Genomic DNA, 21,743 nt, shown 5'->3' on the forward strand with positions numbered 1-21,743 from the left:
GATTTCATAAGAATGCCAGACATTTTCTGGTGAAGGCATTAATTAGCAAAGGCTTGCGTGACTGACGTTTTAGTCTTTGGTACTTTAGGTCTCTGCAGATGAAAATGCTGTGGTATCATGGGAAATGTGCACTTAACTCTAACAGCAAAGGGAGTACAACTCTGGTCTCCTTTGGGATGTTTAGGCTGCTCCTTTTCTGAACTGTTGAACCACTGCAACAAGAACTGATATCACAGGATGTAACTCTAGGTTTGATTACTATTATCTCTTATACCCACATTCACTACATTTTTAAAGCTCAGTCGGCCTGGTATTCTGAATTTCTGTTTGCAGTTAACCTTTAATTGCAAACAGTGGGCCACAGTGATTGGACTCTCTTCATCACAGTTCTTGAAACCAGGACTTTCTCAGACAGGGATAGAAGATGAAGTTTTCTTACTTCACACTAGCAAAATCAAAAGCAGAATATAATTTTTTGCATAATGCAATGAAATAATATGAAAGGCTATGAGGGGAAATTTTATTCTGCCTCTAAAATATATATATTTTATATACATATCTGCCTCTAAAATATATTAGTTCAACATGATCTTACACAATTTGACAAGAGGATTTTCATTATTAATAAGATGAAATGAAAGGCTTCTAATTAAGTGGAAAACAAACCAGTGTAAACTACACTCAGAACACACAAACCTATTAGGTTTTAAATTTAAAAATAAATCATTTATCTAAAACCCAGCTGACTTGTTGCATGATGTTACGTGATGAGGTTTTATTTAATTTCTGCAATTTTTCTTCCTTCTATCCTTACTATTCTTATGCCAAAACAACAGTAAGTTTGGTTTTTGAATCCCTATGCTGAAATGCTACTCAATAAAATTATCAGGTAACAAATGCCTTAGCAAAAGTATCATTCATTTGGGAGGGTTAATTTACAAGTAAAATGAAATGTCTAATATGAATAGAACACTAAATTGGAACTGCACTGTTGGACTGTAAAAACAAAAATACTAGAGAAAAAAAATTACAAATTTCATCCAGAAAAATGCTAAATAGCCCTTGCCCACAGGAACCTTCAGAACGAAGTAAATAGTGACTTTCAAAGGATTTTAAATACTATCTAATGTGGAATTTGCCACATGAAGACAATTACTCAGAGAAAACCTTTGACAGGTAAAGTAGTATCTGCCTAAAAGTGGTGTAACTTGGCTCTACCTGTCTGAAGCAATTACTGTTTCATAACAAACTAATTACCCATTATGAGCATTACACATAATTCTGAGCATTACATTACAAGTAATTCTCAGTTACTTGTATGAAGCATGGGTGACTGCGAGGTACCACACATGCAGCTGAAGCTGAGTAGTGACTCTTTTTTCTGTCATCTTTGAGTAGAAAATGGCCATTCATAATTGGTGACCAACCGTCAATCAACAGATTCTACTTCACTTATTCTGCCCTGTTCTCATAGCTTCACAAATCCTCATTTGAAAGTGAATATTTTTCATATTATCACCTGTTAAGAGATCTTATATAATCTAGAGGCAGACACACCCGGGTTGCTATTTTTTTCTGACAGACAAGGATACCGAAGGTCTTGAGACATCTTCTAGAGAATGTGGTCACAAGTGCTCCGTTCAAAGTTTCTCAAACACCAAATATGTGTCATATGCATATGGAATGCCATGTTATTTTTAGCTGTACAGCCTTTGGAAAATGCTAGCCTTAAAGCAGCAAGTACCATTTTATCTTATTTGCAGGAGTTCTAGGATTTGCACACATGGTGATGGTCCAGAGAGTCAGAATCATATGGCAAAGAAATTCACCCCTCTCTCCATTTTCATCTGATAAAAGTCACTGGGCTGTGCTCCTTTCATCTGCAGAAATGGGAAGAAACAATAAAAGCATTTTATACTAAGTGTTCCCACATTTAGGATGGGAAAAAATTCTTTAATTGTTCTAACAATTTTTTTCATGCATGCTAGTAGGTATTAAAACATACATATATTCACTCACCTCCTAAAGCTGAGCTTCCATGAAAGCCCAGAAAACTTTTTCCTAATAGGTATCACAGGAATCATGAGACAGAAGAGTACAGAACATCTAAGTTGGGTCACAGTAAAATTATCATTGTTACTTGTGGCAAGTGTTCTTTCATGTTTAAATCAAGCCTCAATTATTTCATCCTACTTATTCTTTAGAAAGCAAAAGTTAAGCATAAATATGCTAGATGAGATCTTTTCTGAGAAATGCATGTGGGACAAACAAGCAAAGAACCACAGATGACCCCAGAAGGAAACGGTATAAAGTCAATCAGAATGATCACCTGAGTGTGTCTTTATTTGCCAGTATACACATCATATTTGTTAGAACATTGTCACACTGGTTAATTTAAAGTTCTCTAAGCAGAAGGTTCATGACATCAACAAAGACTGTGGGGGACAGAAAGGAAATTGGGAAAACTTGGGAAATTTGTAAACAGAGCCAAAATGTGTGTGAGGGCTAGGATGCCCTTGCATTAAAGAAAAAATATTTTTTCTTTAATGCAGACAGCGGTTCCAAAGGTTGACAAAACATTACTATCTTCTGAACAGTGAAGTTTGGTTTTGTTTACAAGGTAATGAAATCCAAAGGAAAGTGACAACAAAAGGTTTTAAAAGTGATTTTTCCTTTTTTTTCAAATACTTTCCAGCAATTAAATTCACATGCAAAAAGCTGATTTCACGTACAGAAAATACTTTGAAATATCCAAAGTCCTCAAACTGACAAAAATACATTTCACAGAGATAGAGTAAACAAAATACAAATCCACAGCTGCAAATTTTCAGATATGCAAAATGACTATTTTAATGTTGTGACAGATCCTAGGTTTGAAAATACACTATAGCATGTTTCAATCAAACTAATATGGGACTGAAGTTACCCGTGCTGTACAGGTAAATACAACTAAAACCAGCTCGTGGCATTCTGGCTCTCCCCAGAAAAGGAATCTGATGTGTATGCTGAAAGTCCAGGGTTTTTTTACAGAAAGAGAACTGACAACATTAAACTGATCTCGCACACTGGAAACCCTCAAGATTAATATACAGTAGCACAAAAATGATAAAAGTAGTTTTTTGCTAGGTAATAAGAAAGAAACCAAAACAAGAAGTATCTGACAACACTCAACTGGAGATTCTGTAGATACAATGTGACACTTAATTATAAATCCCTCTGGGGACTTGGAATCTGACACACCATGTGCAGATCTGCACACTCATCGCCAGAGCTCCTGCTCTCACCTGATGTGGGCTGAAATGCCATGAAACGTATGTCTTCACCTGGATTATAATGACAGCTTCAAACAAAGTTCTCAGGCTTTAAAAAGCTGCATAAACAGCTGCAAACAGTCATTTGCTCTAATTATGTTACTGTCAAAATAAAAAAAAAAAAAAAAAAGGCAATTTTTTAGGGGAATTTTAATTACTGCTTATTCAATTTTAAAAAGGAACAAAAAAGAAAAGCAGCTCAAGGAATACTGAAAATCCGTATGAATTCAGTCACAGGTATTAGTTAAGGGCTCCAAGGTTCTGTACAGAAATGAAATATGAAAACAAAAACAAATTCAAGAAAGGAAATAAGCCCTGATACTTCACCTCTAAAACATTTAGCAAAAATGCCTTTTTTTCATGTGTGCATATAATTAGGAGCATGGTTGATAACACAACTGCAATGTACCCATTTTCTACAATCTTTGACTGATATATAAAAATAATTCTATGACTCTGAGACAAACAGGACTTGCAAATACAACTTATTCCCGTTAAAACTGTGCTTGGTGTCTTAGATGTTTAAGGCTATACATGCATTGAAATTTAAGGAATTTCAGGTTGAAACAGTAGTTGAAAACTGTGTTATATTACAGAAGTTGTACAATGAAGGGACACTGGTAGGAGGGGTACATATAATGCAGCATCAGTCTGTTCCTGTGAGACCAGCATACACCAGATAATTATTGTACAACACCAGGACTTCAGACACAGGAAAGCCAAATCTGTTCTTAAAGCAGCACACTTCAGATATAGGTAGAACATGGTAAACCAAGCTAATCCAACAGCACTTACTGACTGATATTTTTGTTTGCGATAGGATTTTGATTAAAATGCACCTAGAAACACCACCCAAACACTTTGCTACTGATACAACAATGCACATCCAGTCAGAAAAGAGGTATTTGGAATTCTCAGCTGGGAGTCACATTTACAGAAGCCTATTTTATATTTGTTAACAGAGATCCATCGTATCATTTTTGTCTTTAAGTAATTGCAAGTCCAAACATTATTTGTCCAAATAATTAGAAACAGGCTTGGTTCTTTGGTTAACACCATGTGACTTACATCAGACACAGGAATCAATTAAGAAAAAACAGCCATATGAGGAAGTTTTTTGGATGGGGGTGGGGTGGGGGAGAGGAAGGAAAGGGGTAAACTCCAAATTCAAAGAAATGCATTGTGTTAAACTGAACTGCCCTTTGAAACCTCCCGGACTGGGAATAATCAGTTTAAGATGTCTCTTGGGTTGCAGTGACATCGCTTACACACCACACTTCAGTTTCCCTACAGATTAAGTTTCATACAAAAGAACGAAGGCATCGAGTGCCTCAGTGACATATAGGCAGTATAAAAGTATGCAAGAAAATGCTACATACAGTATATTTCATACCTTTTAGAAATGTGGTGAATGTGTGCTATCTCTATGCAATATAATGCTTCACAAATCCAACGCCTTATATCCCAATGAAAGAATGAATTAAAATGTGGAACACATTTTAATAATCTTGCTGGTAACAGCACAATTCAATATTTGTATTCACTAAGATCAGTTATTAGCTTATAGCCACCAGAAAAACAAGTTCAAAATCACTGAAGATCAAGGGAACTATAATCTAAAACTATATTTTGGGACAGAGCCAGCAGCCTTTACTCATGACAGATGTTCCACTAAGAATGGAGAGGAGGCTCAGTTTTACCACTGTTATTCATGCTCATAGTGCCTTTCTCTGAGACATCCCCAGGATTAGATGGAAGGGCTTACAGGGAAAGGTCCTACACAGCATGAAAGACATCTGGTTAAACCAGGACCTGAGTAAAAGGCAGAACGTTCAGGCCCTTAGTCATTATATTAGCACTTTTGATTGTGTTAACAGTGATATAGCTTGCTCATAGAGCATTTAATTTTACATTGTTAAATCATCTTATATAAAAATAGGTAAGAAAGCTCTGTAAGAAAGTATATATACTATATAAGGAGAAACTTCTCCTTAAAAAAAGCAAATAAAGGGAAAAATTGAATAAAAGGTTTCACTAATTACACTTCGTCATGAAAATCACATTAAAAACATTTATCATAAACGAAACAGTACTGAGCACTAATGAACCTTGTGGTTTACTGGAAAGGACAGCAAACTAGCTGTATAGTAAAAAAAGATCATTGCTCTATGTCCTTTTTTGTAAATATTCCCTAATACATTCAACTGCTTAGAAATTTTCTTAAAATGTCATAACAAGCCATTTGCAAAATTGACCATCAAAACTGGTTCAAAGCCCTGCTCCTTGCTTGTACTATGGCCCAGAGATTACATCTCAAAGCTATGATAATGCTTCTAGTTAATTCTGCAAAATCATTCAAATTCACACTCTGGAAATGAACAAAAAGTTAAAAAGCAATCCACTTTAGACCCTCAGCATGCAGTCAGTGTCCACGGGGTTTGCAAAACACAGAAAAAAAATTATATTGATACAATGGGCAAGACTCTTGTTCTCAGATACAAGAGAGAAAAGGATGACATTAATTACATCCCTGAATGTCCATGAGGTATTCCTTCAGTGGTATGGTGTTACTGCTTCTGCTCTCCTGAGTAGGGCCTTTATGCCAGCTCGACCAGTAGATGCTTCCAAGGAAATGAATTAATCCTTCTTGCTATAAGACAGCTTTGCCCTTTGTCTGGGCAGAGCTGTCTCCTGATCTTTATTCCTACAGGAGCAGTACCAGCCACTTTCCTGATCCTGGCCCATTTTCAGCGTAAGGACCATGTATCTATATCCATCCAGCAAAAGCCTGATCCAGAAAAACCTGATCCAGCATGTACCAGGCCCATCCATTACTTCAGTCACACCACATAGGAACTAAGCTTGCCAGCACTAATAATTGTGCCATATTCAGGTAGACATAACATAAGCAGATACTCGTGCATAAGATTTCTGCATAGTCTGCAGAAAGGAAGAAACCCGGCTTGAATTTAAGGAGGGGCAGTGATAAGTTCTTAAGGCTAAACTAATCCATGTCACTGTAGGACAGCTGGCACTTGCCCTACTCACCCAAGGCAAATAAAAAACCATCTACCCTCTGTAAAACACACTGGTTTAGCAGCCACACAATGTCCGCAGAGACCAGCACTGCTGTGAATGCATGAACTCCACAACTCACACGTCACAGTTTGTCTGAGCAGGATCCTCCGAGGGCCACAGGGTTCCAAGAGAGGAATATGAGTCACTGCTGCTGCTACTGTAAGGAACCATCTCTTATTTTAATGCTCTTGCTCTCAGATGACATCTCTTCAATGGGTGTTGGTGATTCACTGACAAGGAAATGCTCCTGTGACTCTTCGCTCAAGAACTACCATCAGAACAAAGTAGTCTGAAATCCAGCTGTGATGTACTACAAAATCTAGCAGTTGACTTAGAGACAAAAAAAACCAGAACATTCTCGATGGCTCCTTCTAACAATAAACATTGCTGAATATTCCAGTTAAAATGATCAAGATGTTTAGGGACTGCTTTAACATTTTTAATAATAAGTAAGTTTTAAAAAAATTCAAAAGCTGAGGAAAAGAAGAAACAAAAATAAGAGATAATGATTAAATAACAAGTTTATGACAGTATCTGGATGTTTGGTTTTTTGCCTCCCTTCATAATTGAAATCATATTTGACTATGTTGCAGGTGCCAGGCTGTACCAGCCGTCTAACCAATCCTATTGCTCTTCATGAAGTCTGCTCTCCTCTTGAAGCCTGTGGGCTCCTCTCACTAACATTAATGGCAGGCAGACATGCACATCAGTGGGAAAATTAAAAGCATGTTTACCTGTTATTGAGAATTCAGCTTCAGAAGGAAGTCAGTCTGCCTTACAACCAAGTGACAAGCCAGAATTTTAAAGACTACTATAAACGGGACAGGTGTTCTTCTTCCAGAAAAGTGTCATAAATAGACAGCTCAGTACAACTCTGAGTTCAGTGAAGGGGCATTCTGTTGTTAGTTTCAAGCTGGAATAGCTCAGGCCAGAAGGCCTGCCCTCAAATCTCATTCCCCAACCTTAGCCCAGACTTTTTGTTAGAATTGGAATGTGTAAGAGTGATCTGTACTCAATTCCTACATGAAAATGTCTCCCTCAAATAAGTTTTCTTCTTCTGGTTTGCTATATTAAAACTGATGGTTTGCATTTTAGAAATCTTTGGGAGTTGGAGAGGTGACAGAAATTTTGCACTAGTACCCACCAGTACCTTAAAGTACAGTATCCCTTACCTCTAAGGTCCAGTGACTGCCACAGGCAGCTTTTCAGGGACATGGGAAGTTTGCAGGAGTGAGCCATTGGGGAGAAAAGAGAATAAATCAAGAACACTGTAAACACAGATTTTAGACAACAAAAGAATTGCTCCAAATGAATGCAAATGGGAAGGTACTGATGCTGACACTGCATCTGCCATCAAAAGTCTTTGAAAAATTTACGGGTAAAAGGATTTCCAATAGTAAATGCCATAAAATCTTGTTTTCAGCTCAAGTATTTTCTAAGTTGATAACAATGCTTAGCTCCCACAAAAGCACAAATGTTCATTCCAAGGGCTCCCCAAATTTCCGAATCCAATTTTTAATGAATTTAGTAGACTTCCATTTCATTTAGAAATTGTCATATTTCTCCCATAGTAGAGCTTACACCTTGCCTTACTTCTGCCTTTGCAGTCAGACCTCACCATGCAGCTACAGCATGGACATCTCACATCCTGAGCATGAGGCAGCAGCATAGGGACCAAGATTTGCATCTTCCCAGTGCTCCCCTGGTGTCCCGTGCCCCCTGGCTGAGCAGGAGCAGCAGGATGGCTCTGCTGCCTTCCTGCTCCACAGGATGGGAGGCAGCGATGTCCTGCAGGTGCTGCACAACCTCTCCTCCTTCGGTGCACTGATTCCCTGCTTGCCTGTCCTGCCCTTCACAGCCTTGCCCTTAACAGAAAGGAATTGACCAACTTTTTCACATTTATAACACTTTAGGATGACCTATGTGAAATGTTCTAAGCACTAAACCAAACAGATCATATACAGAAAGGATGCAATACTTCCAAGAAGAGAATCTGTACGAACGTCACTGTTCTACAATTATTTAAGGCTACACTGACAGGAAACAGATTCAATTCAAGATCTGCAATTTCTACATAGTTTGCTGGCACACAGAAAAGTAACTAATTTGATAACATGTTTTTCAAGTACTTACTGTACTTTTGAACAAAGGCAAACAACAAAAAGCTATGAAAAAAACACAGCCAACTCTGGGGAAAATATAAGTGCCTCTAATTTGTTAGTGATACTTTGTTCTTCAGCAATTCTGTTCCATACTTAAGACCTAACTGAATGCACAAAACCACACTGTGTGTGCAAGCCCTTATGTAGGGTTTAAAAAACCCACAATAGATGAAGGCAGATTCCAAATACAAAGGTGTAGGTTTGCATAAGCAATGAAAAACAAAATTACAAACAAATCAAATAATAAGAATAGATTCTAGGAAGAAAAAAAACCAACATGACAGCTATTGGTACTACAATTAACTCACAAAAATTCCAAGGTGAATCCAATTATTGGTGTGACTGGTTTTGCACAGCAAATCCATGTTCTACTGTGTCAAAATTAAACATTCATTTCCATTCTTTAAACATTCAGTTTCTAGCCTCTGTACAGTATAAATCCAAGTAAACCAATCCTTCTTCTCTGAAGCACAAACTGGTCCCGAATACTTTAGGAAAAGTCCTAAGGAGAGATTCCTCTTCCCAAATGAGCCCAACACAGAGTACCATAAATCTCTGTTGTGTCTAAATTAAGATTTCAGTGCCTTGGAAATCTAAATGGTGAAATGTAAAGCTGAAGCAATGCAACCTACAAACAGAAACCCACATAATGACACAGTTTCGTTTCGTTTGGTTCTGTAAGAGGTTATTTGCTGCACCTTCCAAACTGACTTCTTCATTTGTTCAGTGATGAGGTTAAGTATGTTCTCCACTGGAATTACCTGATCCAGTTCTTGCTGTTCAGTATTGTACATTATTTTAAATAACAAAATCTGTACAAAGAGACAACCATCAAGAGACAATTTTCAGTTTTAGGAAAGAGCATCTAAATATCCACAAACAGAATAGATAAAACCACCTTGACATCCAATGAAAAACTGCTTCACAACAGCTTCTACGTCATTGCTTCTATTATATGGAAAGCTGAAAAGATTGTGAAAATCTGAGCATTTTCCTTATGCATATTAAATTAATGCTGATTTTGTATTAAATTCTACACTCAACATTACATTTCACAAACTGGACTAACAAAAGTGACTGAGAGAGACAACCTGCATTGTATAACTGCAAGACCATTCCTGTTTAAAGAAAGTTTTTGCATTATTTGTATTTAGTAAATAAAGCTTCTGTAAATGAAGCAGCAGTGCAATATCAGGAGGAAAAAACCCAAAACCCAAAGGTCTGTAATAATGTTTAAGTCTTTAAATCAATAAAAACTGAAAGCCTGGCTCTGCAAATAAATCAGTCTAACGACACCAAATAAACCAAGACATGGAATTACAAAATCCTTTAAAAAGGACTCAATGAAATTGTTGAATAGTGTGAGAATTTGAGAACCATGTGGAATATCTTTATTACAGCATACTCACCATCCCCAGTCCCATTGTACTTGACTGTCTGTATACCCCAAAGCCAGGATTGTTCAAAGGTATTATAAAGGAATTCAAGAGGAACACATCTGTCCTAATGAAAACACTTGAGACTAACACTAATTGTCTCAACAAAATCCAACAGTTTTCTACCCACCAAGTGCTACAACAGTCAGTGAGGTCTCATATTAGTAAGACATTATCATCATTTATAATAAAAAAGAAATTGCTTGCTTTCTTTACAGGAACAATTAAACAAAACTTGTAATTACAAGCAAAAAGAATATTTAAATTGGGAAGTTTTTAAAAATACATCTACTCTGTAATTCATCATTTTAGTAATATGAATTAGATTCAGCAGTCCATAAATTGCTGTGAGTCCAGCTAAAGGCTTTGGGACAAATAGGAACCTCAGAAGCACTGATATTTCCCCAATTTTGGTGGATGCCAGGAGTGTTTATCTGGTGATACTGCAGCTTCTCAACTGCATCATAAGCTGTGTTTCCCAACCTGAATATAAGCAAAGCAAACTTCTATTTTGTGTGTGAACATTCGTTCAATTGCTGGCAAATCACTAGAAAAATAACTTACTGATGTTCTCTTCTTCAAGAAGAAAGGTAAAAACCCCTGGTCTGCTCTCTACTTCCAACAAACAGCATATGGTAATGCCTAAAACAGCTCACAAGAGACCCGAATGGACACCTGTTTCAAGCAAAGCCACAATATTTTGCATTCATCAGAGTAGTTCAACTGCTGCTACTTCCTTCACAGTCTTTCAACCTAACTTCCAACTGCTGACATTTTAAAGAAACCTGTATCAATTTGTTTAATGAAAATATATTTTAGTAAAGTCGTGCTCTATGAGCTTCCTACATTGGAATACATGAGTAGAGGAAGTGCTTTCAACAGAAAGTTACATAGTTTTACAGTACAACCTGTCTAAGGAGTTTTGGAAGGGACCAAACGAATGGTCTGGTCTCTTTGGATTAGGCAGAAGTACAGGCAAGAGGGAAAAACCCAATTTTTGCCATATATAGAGCTTGTTCCTGTCATAGATTGAAGAAACATTAGTTTGATGTCAAAGTTCACCTGATGCCCAAATGCCAGTATTTTTCAAACCAACTGTATATCAAAAAACAAAAACTTACTTTACCAAGCTCCTGGAAAGAAACTCAGTGCAAAACAACAGTATATTTCTATTTGTTGTATTATTAAGTGTTCTTTCACCTGTGGTTTTTCTTTTTTTTGCTTTTGCTTTACAGACCATTAACTTTTTCTGAAAGTGCAAACTATTGACCTTTAATCTGAATGCAGGCAGGTCAGAAGCTACAGTATTAAAGCAATACAAAAGGTACACAAGGAGGAGCTTACATTAATTTGGAGAACCTTGCACAAAATGTTTCTGAATTGAAAACCACAAAACAAACCCAAACAAATACAGCATCAGGTGGATGGGGAAGGGACCGCTATCGTATCTGTGTACAGCAAGGATCCTCTGACACCAAGGAAGTTCATGACACCAAGTGAAGATTCTGTATTAAATCCCACCATTTTGCAGGTTGTGCATCCTTTCCGATGGAATGTTGACTGCAATTTCCATTTTTTACTCCCACAACGAATCTGCTGATTGCGACCAGGGATGATCGTCTTCCCGGGAGAACAAGCTCCCCTAGAACCACGGCTGCACCTTCTACCATCCATTAGGATTCCAGTAGAGTATGCCATCTACAGACTTGCTGTCCTTTAGACTCCTTCATTTCAGTCCAGTGGTTGAGTTCATCTTCTCCTGAGCTGTTGAGACCTAAGGAAATCCAGCCTATCATCTCTTTCCGCTTCATGCTGCGCTTGTTGTACACGGAGAGAATGAGCGTCACGTCCGAGAGCTGGAACAGCGCCACCTGGAAAACGAATGTCTCCTTGTACACCGGGTTCGGCTGCCCCCGGCGGATGGAAGTCTTGCACTTGGACATCTCCTGCCCCATCGAGTTCAGCAGTGTTAACTTCACATATGTATCTACAAAAGAAGTCACACAGTGGAACGTCAGATACCCTGGAGCCAGAGATTTGGAGAATGAGGTGTTTACAGAGAACGAGGATATGGTGTATACCAAGATGGCTAAACACACATAGAGATGACAAGTAAACAAAATATTACAAACACACTAACAAATGAACTAGCTCCAGCACTATGAACATGGGTTAAGTTAAAGGTATACCTCATAATCCTCTTCCCATTGACTCCCCCCTTGTTTAGTCTAAAAAAAACTTAAATTGCATTAACACTTAGCAAGCTCCAACTAGCCACAACACTGTAAGCACACCACTGAAATTTCAAAGAATATGGATAAACGAAGTGGAATAAAGGCAATTAATGAAGAGGGGGAAAAAAAGATATCAAAATGCAGCAATGATATCAAAACAGCAATGATATCAAAAATGCTTAAGATTAATCTCTGCATGGATGTGGTTCTCATTTTGGGCTTTTCAGTTTTATTTATCTTGAAAACCAAAATGTAGCAAAGTGCATTCAAAGATGGCAGTTTACACAATACAAAAACCTCTATTATTTCCTAGATTCATGAAGGAATACATTTACTGCATGTTTTAAGAAAAGCAAGTTTTTGCATAATTCAAGATGATTGTTCAAAAAGTAGCTTGTATGGTGCTTTTAAGCATACATTTAAGAAGCTGATGTGAGTAATGTAAGCGCACATTATGTGTTAGCATTTGGGAATAAGCCCTTATTTTTAAATATCTTTTTTCATTGGACCAAAAGCACCAAACCATGCTCCTGCAGAAGGATGCACATTTCATAAAGTTAACTAATGATAGGAAATATAAAATTGTATAAAACAATCTCATATTTAATTTTTATTCCTATCTTTTCATATTAATGGATAATATCAATTAAAGGTTGGAGTTTATGTTTAAAAAAACACATTGAATATTTTCACTTCGCAGGTACACTGAAACCCCAACATCCATAATCAGAGATAAATGCAACATTTGCATTAGAGAGTGCCACAAAAAATAAACATATACTTTGATAAACTGGCATGGTAGGCAGCTGTGGATATTTTACTGCTGGCAGGTTTCTTTTGCATGAAAAAGACAACATCCAATTAGTTTCTACAGGAACTCACCTCGGATTATATAAACCTGTCCACCTATCAAGTGTTTTAGACAACAGAACAGTCCGTCTGACAACAGGGGGTGGAAAGCAGTAAAAGAAATAATGACCAGATGTCAATAGTTGGGTGAGAGAGGATCAAAGGTTAAGTTTAAGAGGAAACTCTATTCACTGGAGTGGAAGAACATGAAACCATAGCAGCATAGATCAGAAAAAGGACCGAACAAAAGGATTGTTAGGTAAAATTTAATGAAATGGAAATTTTGTGCAGTTTTTGTGTAATCTTTAACAAAAATTACATTGCTTACATAATGGGTTATCCTAAGACTAATAAACACTGGATTCTAAGCGACACTTACCATAGCAAGAATCCTGCAAATTATTAAGTTATAGCAGATTGGGTAAAAATCACTATATCCTTATCAAACCTTATGCTTTTTCATGCAAACTCCAGCATATTTAGAAAAACTGCACATTAAAGTAATTAAACTTCATATATTAAGCAATAAAATGAAAAATAATTGAACTGAAAACCAAGCTGGTTTTGCCCTTGGCTTTTCTAGTTACAGATATTTGATTGTAATACTTCAGTTCTTGAGTAGTGATGAACTGGGGCACAAGAATGACTCTGATGTAATCTCTAGAAAGAGCTGAGAGTCACTTATACCTAAAATTTAGCAATGGGTCTCTATTTAGGATGTAAAGACCTTGCTTATTAAAATCCACACATTTATGGATTTAATGCGTGTGTGCATGCATATACACACATGCATTTAATATGCAAAAGCCCTGTTTCAACTAAACCTCACGGAAAACTGAGAAGCATCTTTTTCTCAGGCAAAATATTAATGGTCACACAGAGAAATAAAGACACATCCACTGTTACTGCCTGCAGGATTTGGCCCATTTGTTTGTACTCAATTGCTAAATGAGTTACTATGTAATATAAGTACGCAGTAGAGGAGCATGCACTAGTAAGAAGTAGAAATTTTCAGTTTCAGTTCATATTTGCTGCAGAAACACTTCACAAAAATTCATAAGTTCCCTAGCCCTAGACTACAGAAATGTGGGAAAGAGTAATTGCTTTCATTTCTATCACAGTTCATCAATGCATGAATGAAAACTAAACTGTGCATATACTTTGCAGCTTTTCTCAGGATTCTGGACCACTGATAGTCCAAACAACAATTGTGAACAGGACATTTCTTCATCATCATCATCATCATCGTCCTCATCATCCCTATGGGCCTTAGTTTTCATTTTGTGGAAATGATGGCACAGATTGAGGCTGGCAGATGTCCATGATGTATGCAACAGGGAGTTAGGATATGGCAGTGGCATGGACCTGGGTCCAGGCATTTAAAAGGTGCCACCACTGCTGGGGGCAGGGCAGGAGGATGGCACAAAACAGCCCAAAGGGGAAATCTGGATTCCACAATATTCTGTGCATGGTTTTACCTGACCCAGAAAGTTCATTAGTTTCCGGCTTTCTAGAAACAACAGAACTCCAAACCCTGACAGAACTGGACTATTGTTATTACAAATATCAAATCTTCCCCCTATCCTTCACAGAGACAAAAGGTAGCATGGAAGCTCTTCCCCCCAAAAAGGTTAGACAGAACATGGTTTTACAGGGCTACGTGCCATGTTCTATGGTCCTTTCTTGCAATCTGAAACAGATTTCACCCCAATGACACTCACAACTGTTAGCTACATAGCATGAGCCCACTAAGCACATTTTGGGAATTAACATACTGGAGAATGAGACTCTCTGTTTTCAAAACAAGTACTAAAGCCCTCCTACCTTGCATACTCTAAATATTAAATAAAAACTGGCCATCTCTGAGATTCCAGAAAGAAAAGCATCTGGTTTTGCTTTAAGGGAACAGGTGATCTCTCCCCTTAATTTCTCCCACACTCCAGTGTCCTCTTTGGCTTTCCCCATCTGTTTCTACACTTTGTCTCCAAACAGGTGACTCTGGGGCAGCTGCCCAATTATGTAAAACTATTAGAGATTCATCTATTGCCTTCCTTCCCTGGCTATGTTAGCAAAGTCTGGCTCCATCAGTGTGAAAAGTATAGAGAAAGCAGAGCAGAGTAAGGTGAGCCAACTATGAATAGAACAAACATGGGTCAAGAAAATGAGAAAGAGGAGAGAGCATCAGAATCAACTCTGGCTTACTTCCTAAACTCTGACGACAAAGTGAGATGTGCAAACCTCTTACAAAATGTCGGCAGCCTAACACATAATCCAGAAGCAGGTAATCTGCTAGTGCCATACTAATCTGGGGCTTAAAACCAGAAAGAGCAGCTAAAATCTGAGCCTCCTTACAAAATCAAAAGGAACAGGTAGGTATTTCTTATTAACATTTATGTACATCAGACATACCATCTTAAAAACAATAAAAATCGTTGGGAAAAAAAAGAAGTTTGTTATTGAACTTTCTCAAGCTCTATCAAAGAGCTAGAGACAGTAATAACATTCTCTCCCTGTGACATTCCATCTGGCTCCACTTAAGAAGTATATAAATTTCACAGATATTTCAGACATGTATTTTTGAACAAATGCTTGAAGGCACAATTCAAGTCCTTTCTGATGGTGAACATTCCTCCTGTACAGTAAATATGCCAAAGGCCTTAAGTGGTTGCTCCTTGTCTTTACTGACATTCCCAAATTACATATATTACCACATATATACCGGCACATAGGCAATTAAAGACTGCAGCATCAACCCCTCCAGGAACAGCAATAACTGTTCAGAATGTTTATATTAATATTAACTGGCATGTACTTTCTCTTTAAACACTGACTTTTTTATTCTTGGCCTGTGATGTGAGGCATTAGTAATTTAGCAATTAATCATTATGATAAAGGTAATTTATTAGTCAGTCATCATGAAAAATTAAAACAGGCTTGTCAACTTACAATTAATATTTTGAATTTTAGATTTTTTGCTATTTCCCAACTGACTAGAAATATAAAACATGAAACAGATTAGTTGATGATTGCTCTATTTCATTTTGATTGGTTAAGACTAAGTGATAAGATTGAAGTCCTTGCTACTGAGAACCCCACCAGTACAGAAGCATTAGGATGAAAAAAAATTTTCACTCACTGGGTGGTCTGTTTGCTGCCAAGTTTTTGAAGTGGCTGCCTTTTATCACTTCTGCTGATAATCTTCCAGTTGTAGCATTATAGAGTAGGCCAATGAGGATTTCTGGAGCTGAGCCATGTACCAGAGACTGACAAGAGGAGGTACTTTCACTGCAGGACACTTCTGACATGCTCATTTGAGAGTCACAACCCTATAAAAGAGATTAAAAGTTCTGTGTGTCTTTTGGAACGATGTTACTGGGAAGTCAAGTTTTAGAATAATGCATAGAAAATTCTGAAAGCAACTTAGTCACAATAACAAGTTCCATTCAATCACCCAATATGAAATGTACATTCTTAATAGATGCTTAATTTGCACATGTTAGAGGTAACAATAAAATGGTCTGAAATTAAAACAATTATTAGGTGCTTCATGATTAAGGAGAAATAACAGCAGAAGATGAAGAACAGCCTTTATGATCCCTATTTACTTCAATTTCTAAGGTAAGACCTGTAACATAATTTGTCAGCATCCTGGAAAACATTAAACCTTGGATCTTTTACTTTCCAAAAAATGAAGAACACCAATGGAACCTTGAAGATAATAAAATGCAGAAAATTCTTATTCATCCTTTATAAAGGTTATTCTCTAGCCTGTGAATTTATGAGTTAGCAAAGTTACTGAACACATGCAATTAGAAAAATGCACTCTGTCTAGCATAAATTAGCTTACAAGGAATTTAACTGGATCCAGGGATACAGAACTGCAATAGTCCCATTGTCTTGGGTGGAAAAGGAAGAATGCCATCCAAAACTCAGGAAGCAATGTTTTAATTTCCACCATGAAAGCTTCCAAAAAATTTAGATCTTTCATGCATTCTCACTACATCACATCTTCAATGCGAGCTTCTATTACTAATTTTTATCATTTTAACTCCTCATTATTGGCATTTAAAAAAGGGGAAAAATACATATTCTTTATGCTGCCATACTAATCACACCATAGTTGTTCCTATTCCCATTTGCACTACCACATCAGAGTGGTACCACAGAAAACAAAAAACTGGATGGCAAGTAGCCAATGGAATGACAATGTACTTGGTAACTGAGGAGAGATTTTTGAATTATCAACACGTCCCTTTATGATTCTCTCACAAAAAGTGTAAATTGGGTCCACAGATTTTTCAAATATGGCTTGACTCATTTGGGAACCTGGCATCACTCTTCCAAGGAGTCATGATGATATTGTGAAGCTGATTCTTCCAGATTCCAAATGTCTCTATCATTTCCAACAACAGCTGACATGGGCATAAGATCAGACCTAAAACCTAAATAGCACAAATCCTCATCAAGATAAATGTTAACTTAATAAGTTACTTTAAAAGTAACTTCAGCTGACATATAAAGCCCACATGCATTATAGAATCTCAGATTACAGAAGACATGATACCTACAATAATATCCCTTTTACTGACATTTTAACTAGTTCTTTTCAACAGAATATTTCCCAAAAGTCTAGCAGAAGTTTCAAGTAGCAATCCAGTTCCTCATTAATAAACATTAACTCTTGTTAGCAAATGTATTCTTACTACTGAAGAAGGACCTCAACAAATTTCTTTGACTTCCCTCTCCCAAGCTGCAGATTCAGAATTTTAAGTCTTTGGTTATTTCTCCAAAAGCTCTTTATTCAGTGGCAAGAATAAATTTCAAACTGCTTGCAAATTGTTAATTGCTGAAAAAGAATTACAAGTATACATTCATTCTCTGATTCTTGTCATTCATAGAACAGGAAACTTTTGATTCCTAACTTCAACAGAAGGAACAAAATAGAAAGTTTAAAAGAAAGATGACTTGATTCAGCAGTCACAGTATACACTGCACACTTGAAAGCCTCAGCCTGTCACAACTGCAGCTATTATTTAGTTTTCTGATCTTTTAAAATTGTAACACATCATCCCCATGGTGCTTATTCACCTTATCATTTTTTGAGCCAGGAATTTTAGCACAGTCCATCTGACACTGTTCAAAGCTTAGGTTTCAAATGTGATGGAGGTCACGCTGTAAGCCCACAAAAAAAAAAAAAAAAAATAAAACACAAAGAAGGCAGCTGGGTAACATTGTCCCCAGATCCTCCAAGCGCTTTGACATGCTGAGAGAAGGTGATGATAGTGCCTTTTCCTAACTGGGATTTATTTGTACAGTTTACTGATGGCCTAAGAGGGACTTAGAAACCAGTTTATGACAGAGTCAAACTCACTACAATGGGTATCAGAGTAAGGTTTAGCCTGTTAGAAACAGTGAATATTAAATGAGTGACTACTGAGTGGAAACGAGTCCTGAAGTACCAGGAAAGAGAAGACAAGGAGCTTCTGTGTGGTATAATAGAGAACAAGGAAAACAACTGAAAAATTCAATGTGTGGTATTCCAAAGCTACATAAGCACAGGCTAGAAATATCATCCCTTTACAGCAGAATCCTGAGTAGACAGGAGAAGGACAAGACTGCCTTTTTCAAGGCCAAGCAAAAGGATGTCACCAACTGAATGGTGGGGTGAGAAGACCAAGGTGATGCTTCAGAACTCTAAGTGGATGGAAATGCAACTAAATGACTGCACCTTAGAAGAGTTGCACAGAATGAATTGGTAGATGTAAGCTTGATGAAAATCTGGAGAGCATCTAACTTAAATATTCTGCTACAATATTTTCTAAACCAAAATATTTTTGCAGGTTTGAGAAAAATGAATGTTATTTAATCCTTATTTTATAATAAACTTATTGATCTCCTTCCTACAAAACTGTGAGGACATAGACAAGACATTAAAATAAAGCAATCATATTCACTAAATGAAAAATATAAACAGCACTTTGTTTTCCCTTTCACTCTAAAAGAACCTCAATTTCAATTCATTTTGTTTTAGGCTGACCCAAATGGACTAAAAAAATACTCTTCTTTTTAGTTATAAACTGGAAAATCTACAAGATAAAGTGAAATGTTAAGAAGGAAAATGAAGCAGATTAGAAGACAGAATGATATTACTGGGTAAAAAAAGATTAAACAACATAAACCAAAATATACTTTCTGTGGCTATAACAAGGAAGAAAACAGAGAATTTAGGGACATGTATGTAAAAGATCTGAGGAAAAGGGGAGAGAAAGATTGCATTTTGTCAGTTTTCTTTTAAAAGAAAACAAAAATTTTATGAGGAAGAGAAGAAACCAGAATCAGGGATCATAAGAAACAGCCGAGATCACCTGGGCTTAGATCAACAACTAAAGAAAGACTTTCCCTTGCAGGGCAAAGTTAAAAGCAGAGATACTGAGTACTATTAGATGTCTTCTCCAAAGTATTCTCCAGCACTGAGTTTATTGTTCACATTGTGGAAATCCACTAATTGTTTTAGGAAGATATTCCATGTTAACGACATCTGCGGGTAAGTAACCTGACTTTGTGCTAAGTCAGATGCTGCACTAGAAGTGGAAAGAGCAGCTTTATTAAAGTTTCTGTTTAGAGGGGTTTTTTTGTGTTTACACAAGTCAGAATTCTAGGAAAGCACCGACAAACTCATCAAGAAAAGCACCAGACAAGAAGTTACGCTTTTACCTGCTCAAAATATAACCTTCAAAGCCAAGTGTCAAATTGTAAAATAATAACATTAAAATTTCTCATTGATACAACATGAATATAGATGGAGCTCCAATGACAACATTACAGTGCAACCAGATGCTTTTCACCTCCATGCAGGTCTGCATTCAATCTTTCTGTAAAGCTATCCATAGTCCAATTTGCTACTGCTGCTTCCCTGTAGGAAACTTAAGATTCAGACCAAAAGTAACCATTTGTTTGAAATAATGTCTATGTAAGTTTATTTTCATAAAGCTTCCCTCTCATCCTCTATAAACACTGTGTGAATTTAACAAGCAAGGAAAAGAAGGAGTAAGGTTCCATAAGAGCAAAGGCTTTTCAAGATCAGTGAAGCACCAGAAGAGCTTAGTGAGAACTATCACAAAACCTTCTATGTGGATTTTTAGGAAATTAGATGAACAGTCAAAGTGCAGGAAACTGTCTCTTGAGATTGTCTCCAGGATATTAATACTAAATCCTGACCCTTTTTTGTCAATTTAGCCATAAACACATTATTAACAGTAAGCACTGCAAAAAAACCATGGTGAAGTCTATTCCAAATATTTGGTTCATATATCTATCTTACTGCAGTATATAAAAAGTGTTCAGCTTTTGAATTGTCTAACATGAAGCTGTGTGTGAAGGACCTAAACCTTTCCCAGATACACCACAGGATAATACTTTGTAAAAAAATTAGTCTGATTTTATTTGATCAACACTTACAAGAATTGCTGCTTTCCGCTGGATTGTAAAAGTAGTATGTGTCATATTCTACAAAAAGTTAATTACTAATTCTCCAAACTATTGTCCTTGATGACTTCTTTGCATATATTATCTGGGGAAGAGACATTTCTTCTTAATAAATATATAATAAAAAACATTCCAATTTAGCAGGCTTTGTATTTCCTATGTTCCCATTGTACAAAAGAACACTTTTTTTTCCCCCTCATACCACATGAGGGGACATGAACACATAGAATGCATGATGTCAGATTTCAGACCCTGAGAAGCATTTTCAATAGTGTTTTTCTCTCCCCTCTAACAACATAGAGAATCATCTATTTGCATCCATGATAATATATGTAAAATGTATTTATTTGTCTTCCTTCCCCAAAATTCCATGGAAACACAGTATTTGTTACTTACATATTCATTTCCTACTGTTATTTTTCTATACCCTGAAGTTCTGCTTATAAATTCTGCTCTTAAGCCAACTGGAGTTAATGACAGGGAATAATGTGGCCATGCTTTCAAGGCAGTTAAAGTTCATTTTCCCTAATGCACAGGTTACAATGTAGTCTCTGTGGGCTTCCGAAACAAGAGCATCTGACTCTTTTGGCTTTTCAAAATATATACAGAAGAGATGAAACCTTGCTGACAATCCTTCAGCAACAAAAATCTGATTCACAGCATGTTACTTGTCAAAATGTCTCTCTCTAATTTTAATTGTTAATGTTATACCACTAATCTCTTAAAGAACTTTTTTGCACATTACTTTTTCTACTTCTAGATCAATACAACTGAAAGGTTAAGGAAGAAAATGTGAATCCTAGCAGGCCAAGGGGGGGCCCCTCAAACCGGCTCTCCAACAGTTTTTTGATGACAGCATTCATCTCTCTCAATCCTCACCCTAGGGTTGAACCCTGAAGCTCCCGTTCCCTTCTGAGCTTGCTGAGGTGAGGAGAGCAGCCAAGCCCCACAGGGGCTCCAGACCAGCTCCCAAGAGGAGAAAACCAAACCTGGGGGCTCCATATCCTTCATTAGTGGCTTCAGCACCACAGACTTCACACATTCCAAACCTAAAATGCTGTGGAAAAAATTTCGAGATCATTCCTGGGAAAGAGAACTTAAACCACCTGATGAACTCAGCCCTGAAAATGGAGGGATGTAAAATAATTAGGAATCTCGAAGTTTAAAGCCAGCTGTACTGCACTGTAA

The 21,743-nt window shown here is 37.0% G+C and overlaps 1 protein-coding gene across 3 annotated transcripts in view; it reads right to left on the minus strand.

Moving 5' to 3' along the window:
* Positions 1–2,307: 2,307 nt before the first annotated feature.
* The window catches only part of SYT14 (synaptotagmin 14), an 87,796-nt gene continuing 68,360 nt past the window's right edge, over positions 2,308–21,743 (minus strand). For 2 of the 3 annotated variants that reach the window (XM_030944512.1, XM_030944509.1), the window contains 3 exons: positions 16,207–16,396; positions 13,104–13,160; positions 2,308–11,974 (listed from right to left, as the gene is read on the minus strand). In XM_030944512.1, the coding sequence (XP_030800372.1) occupies positions 11,661–11,974; positions 13,104–13,160; positions 16,207–16,396 (561 nt within the window). In that variant the 3' untranslated portion in view covers positions 2,308–11,660. The remainder of the gene's footprint in view (positions 11,975–13,103; positions 13,161–16,206; positions 16,397–21,743) is intronic. The other variant, XM_030944511.1, reaches the window with a different exon arrangement.

Source organism: Camarhynchus parvulus, chromosome 3 (assembly GCF_901933205.1).
Source record: "Camarhynchus parvulus chromosome 3, STF_HiC, whole genome shotgun sequence".
NCBI classification, from domain to species: Eukaryota; Metazoa; Chordata; class Aves; order Passeriformes; family Thraupidae; genus Camarhynchus; species Camarhynchus parvulus.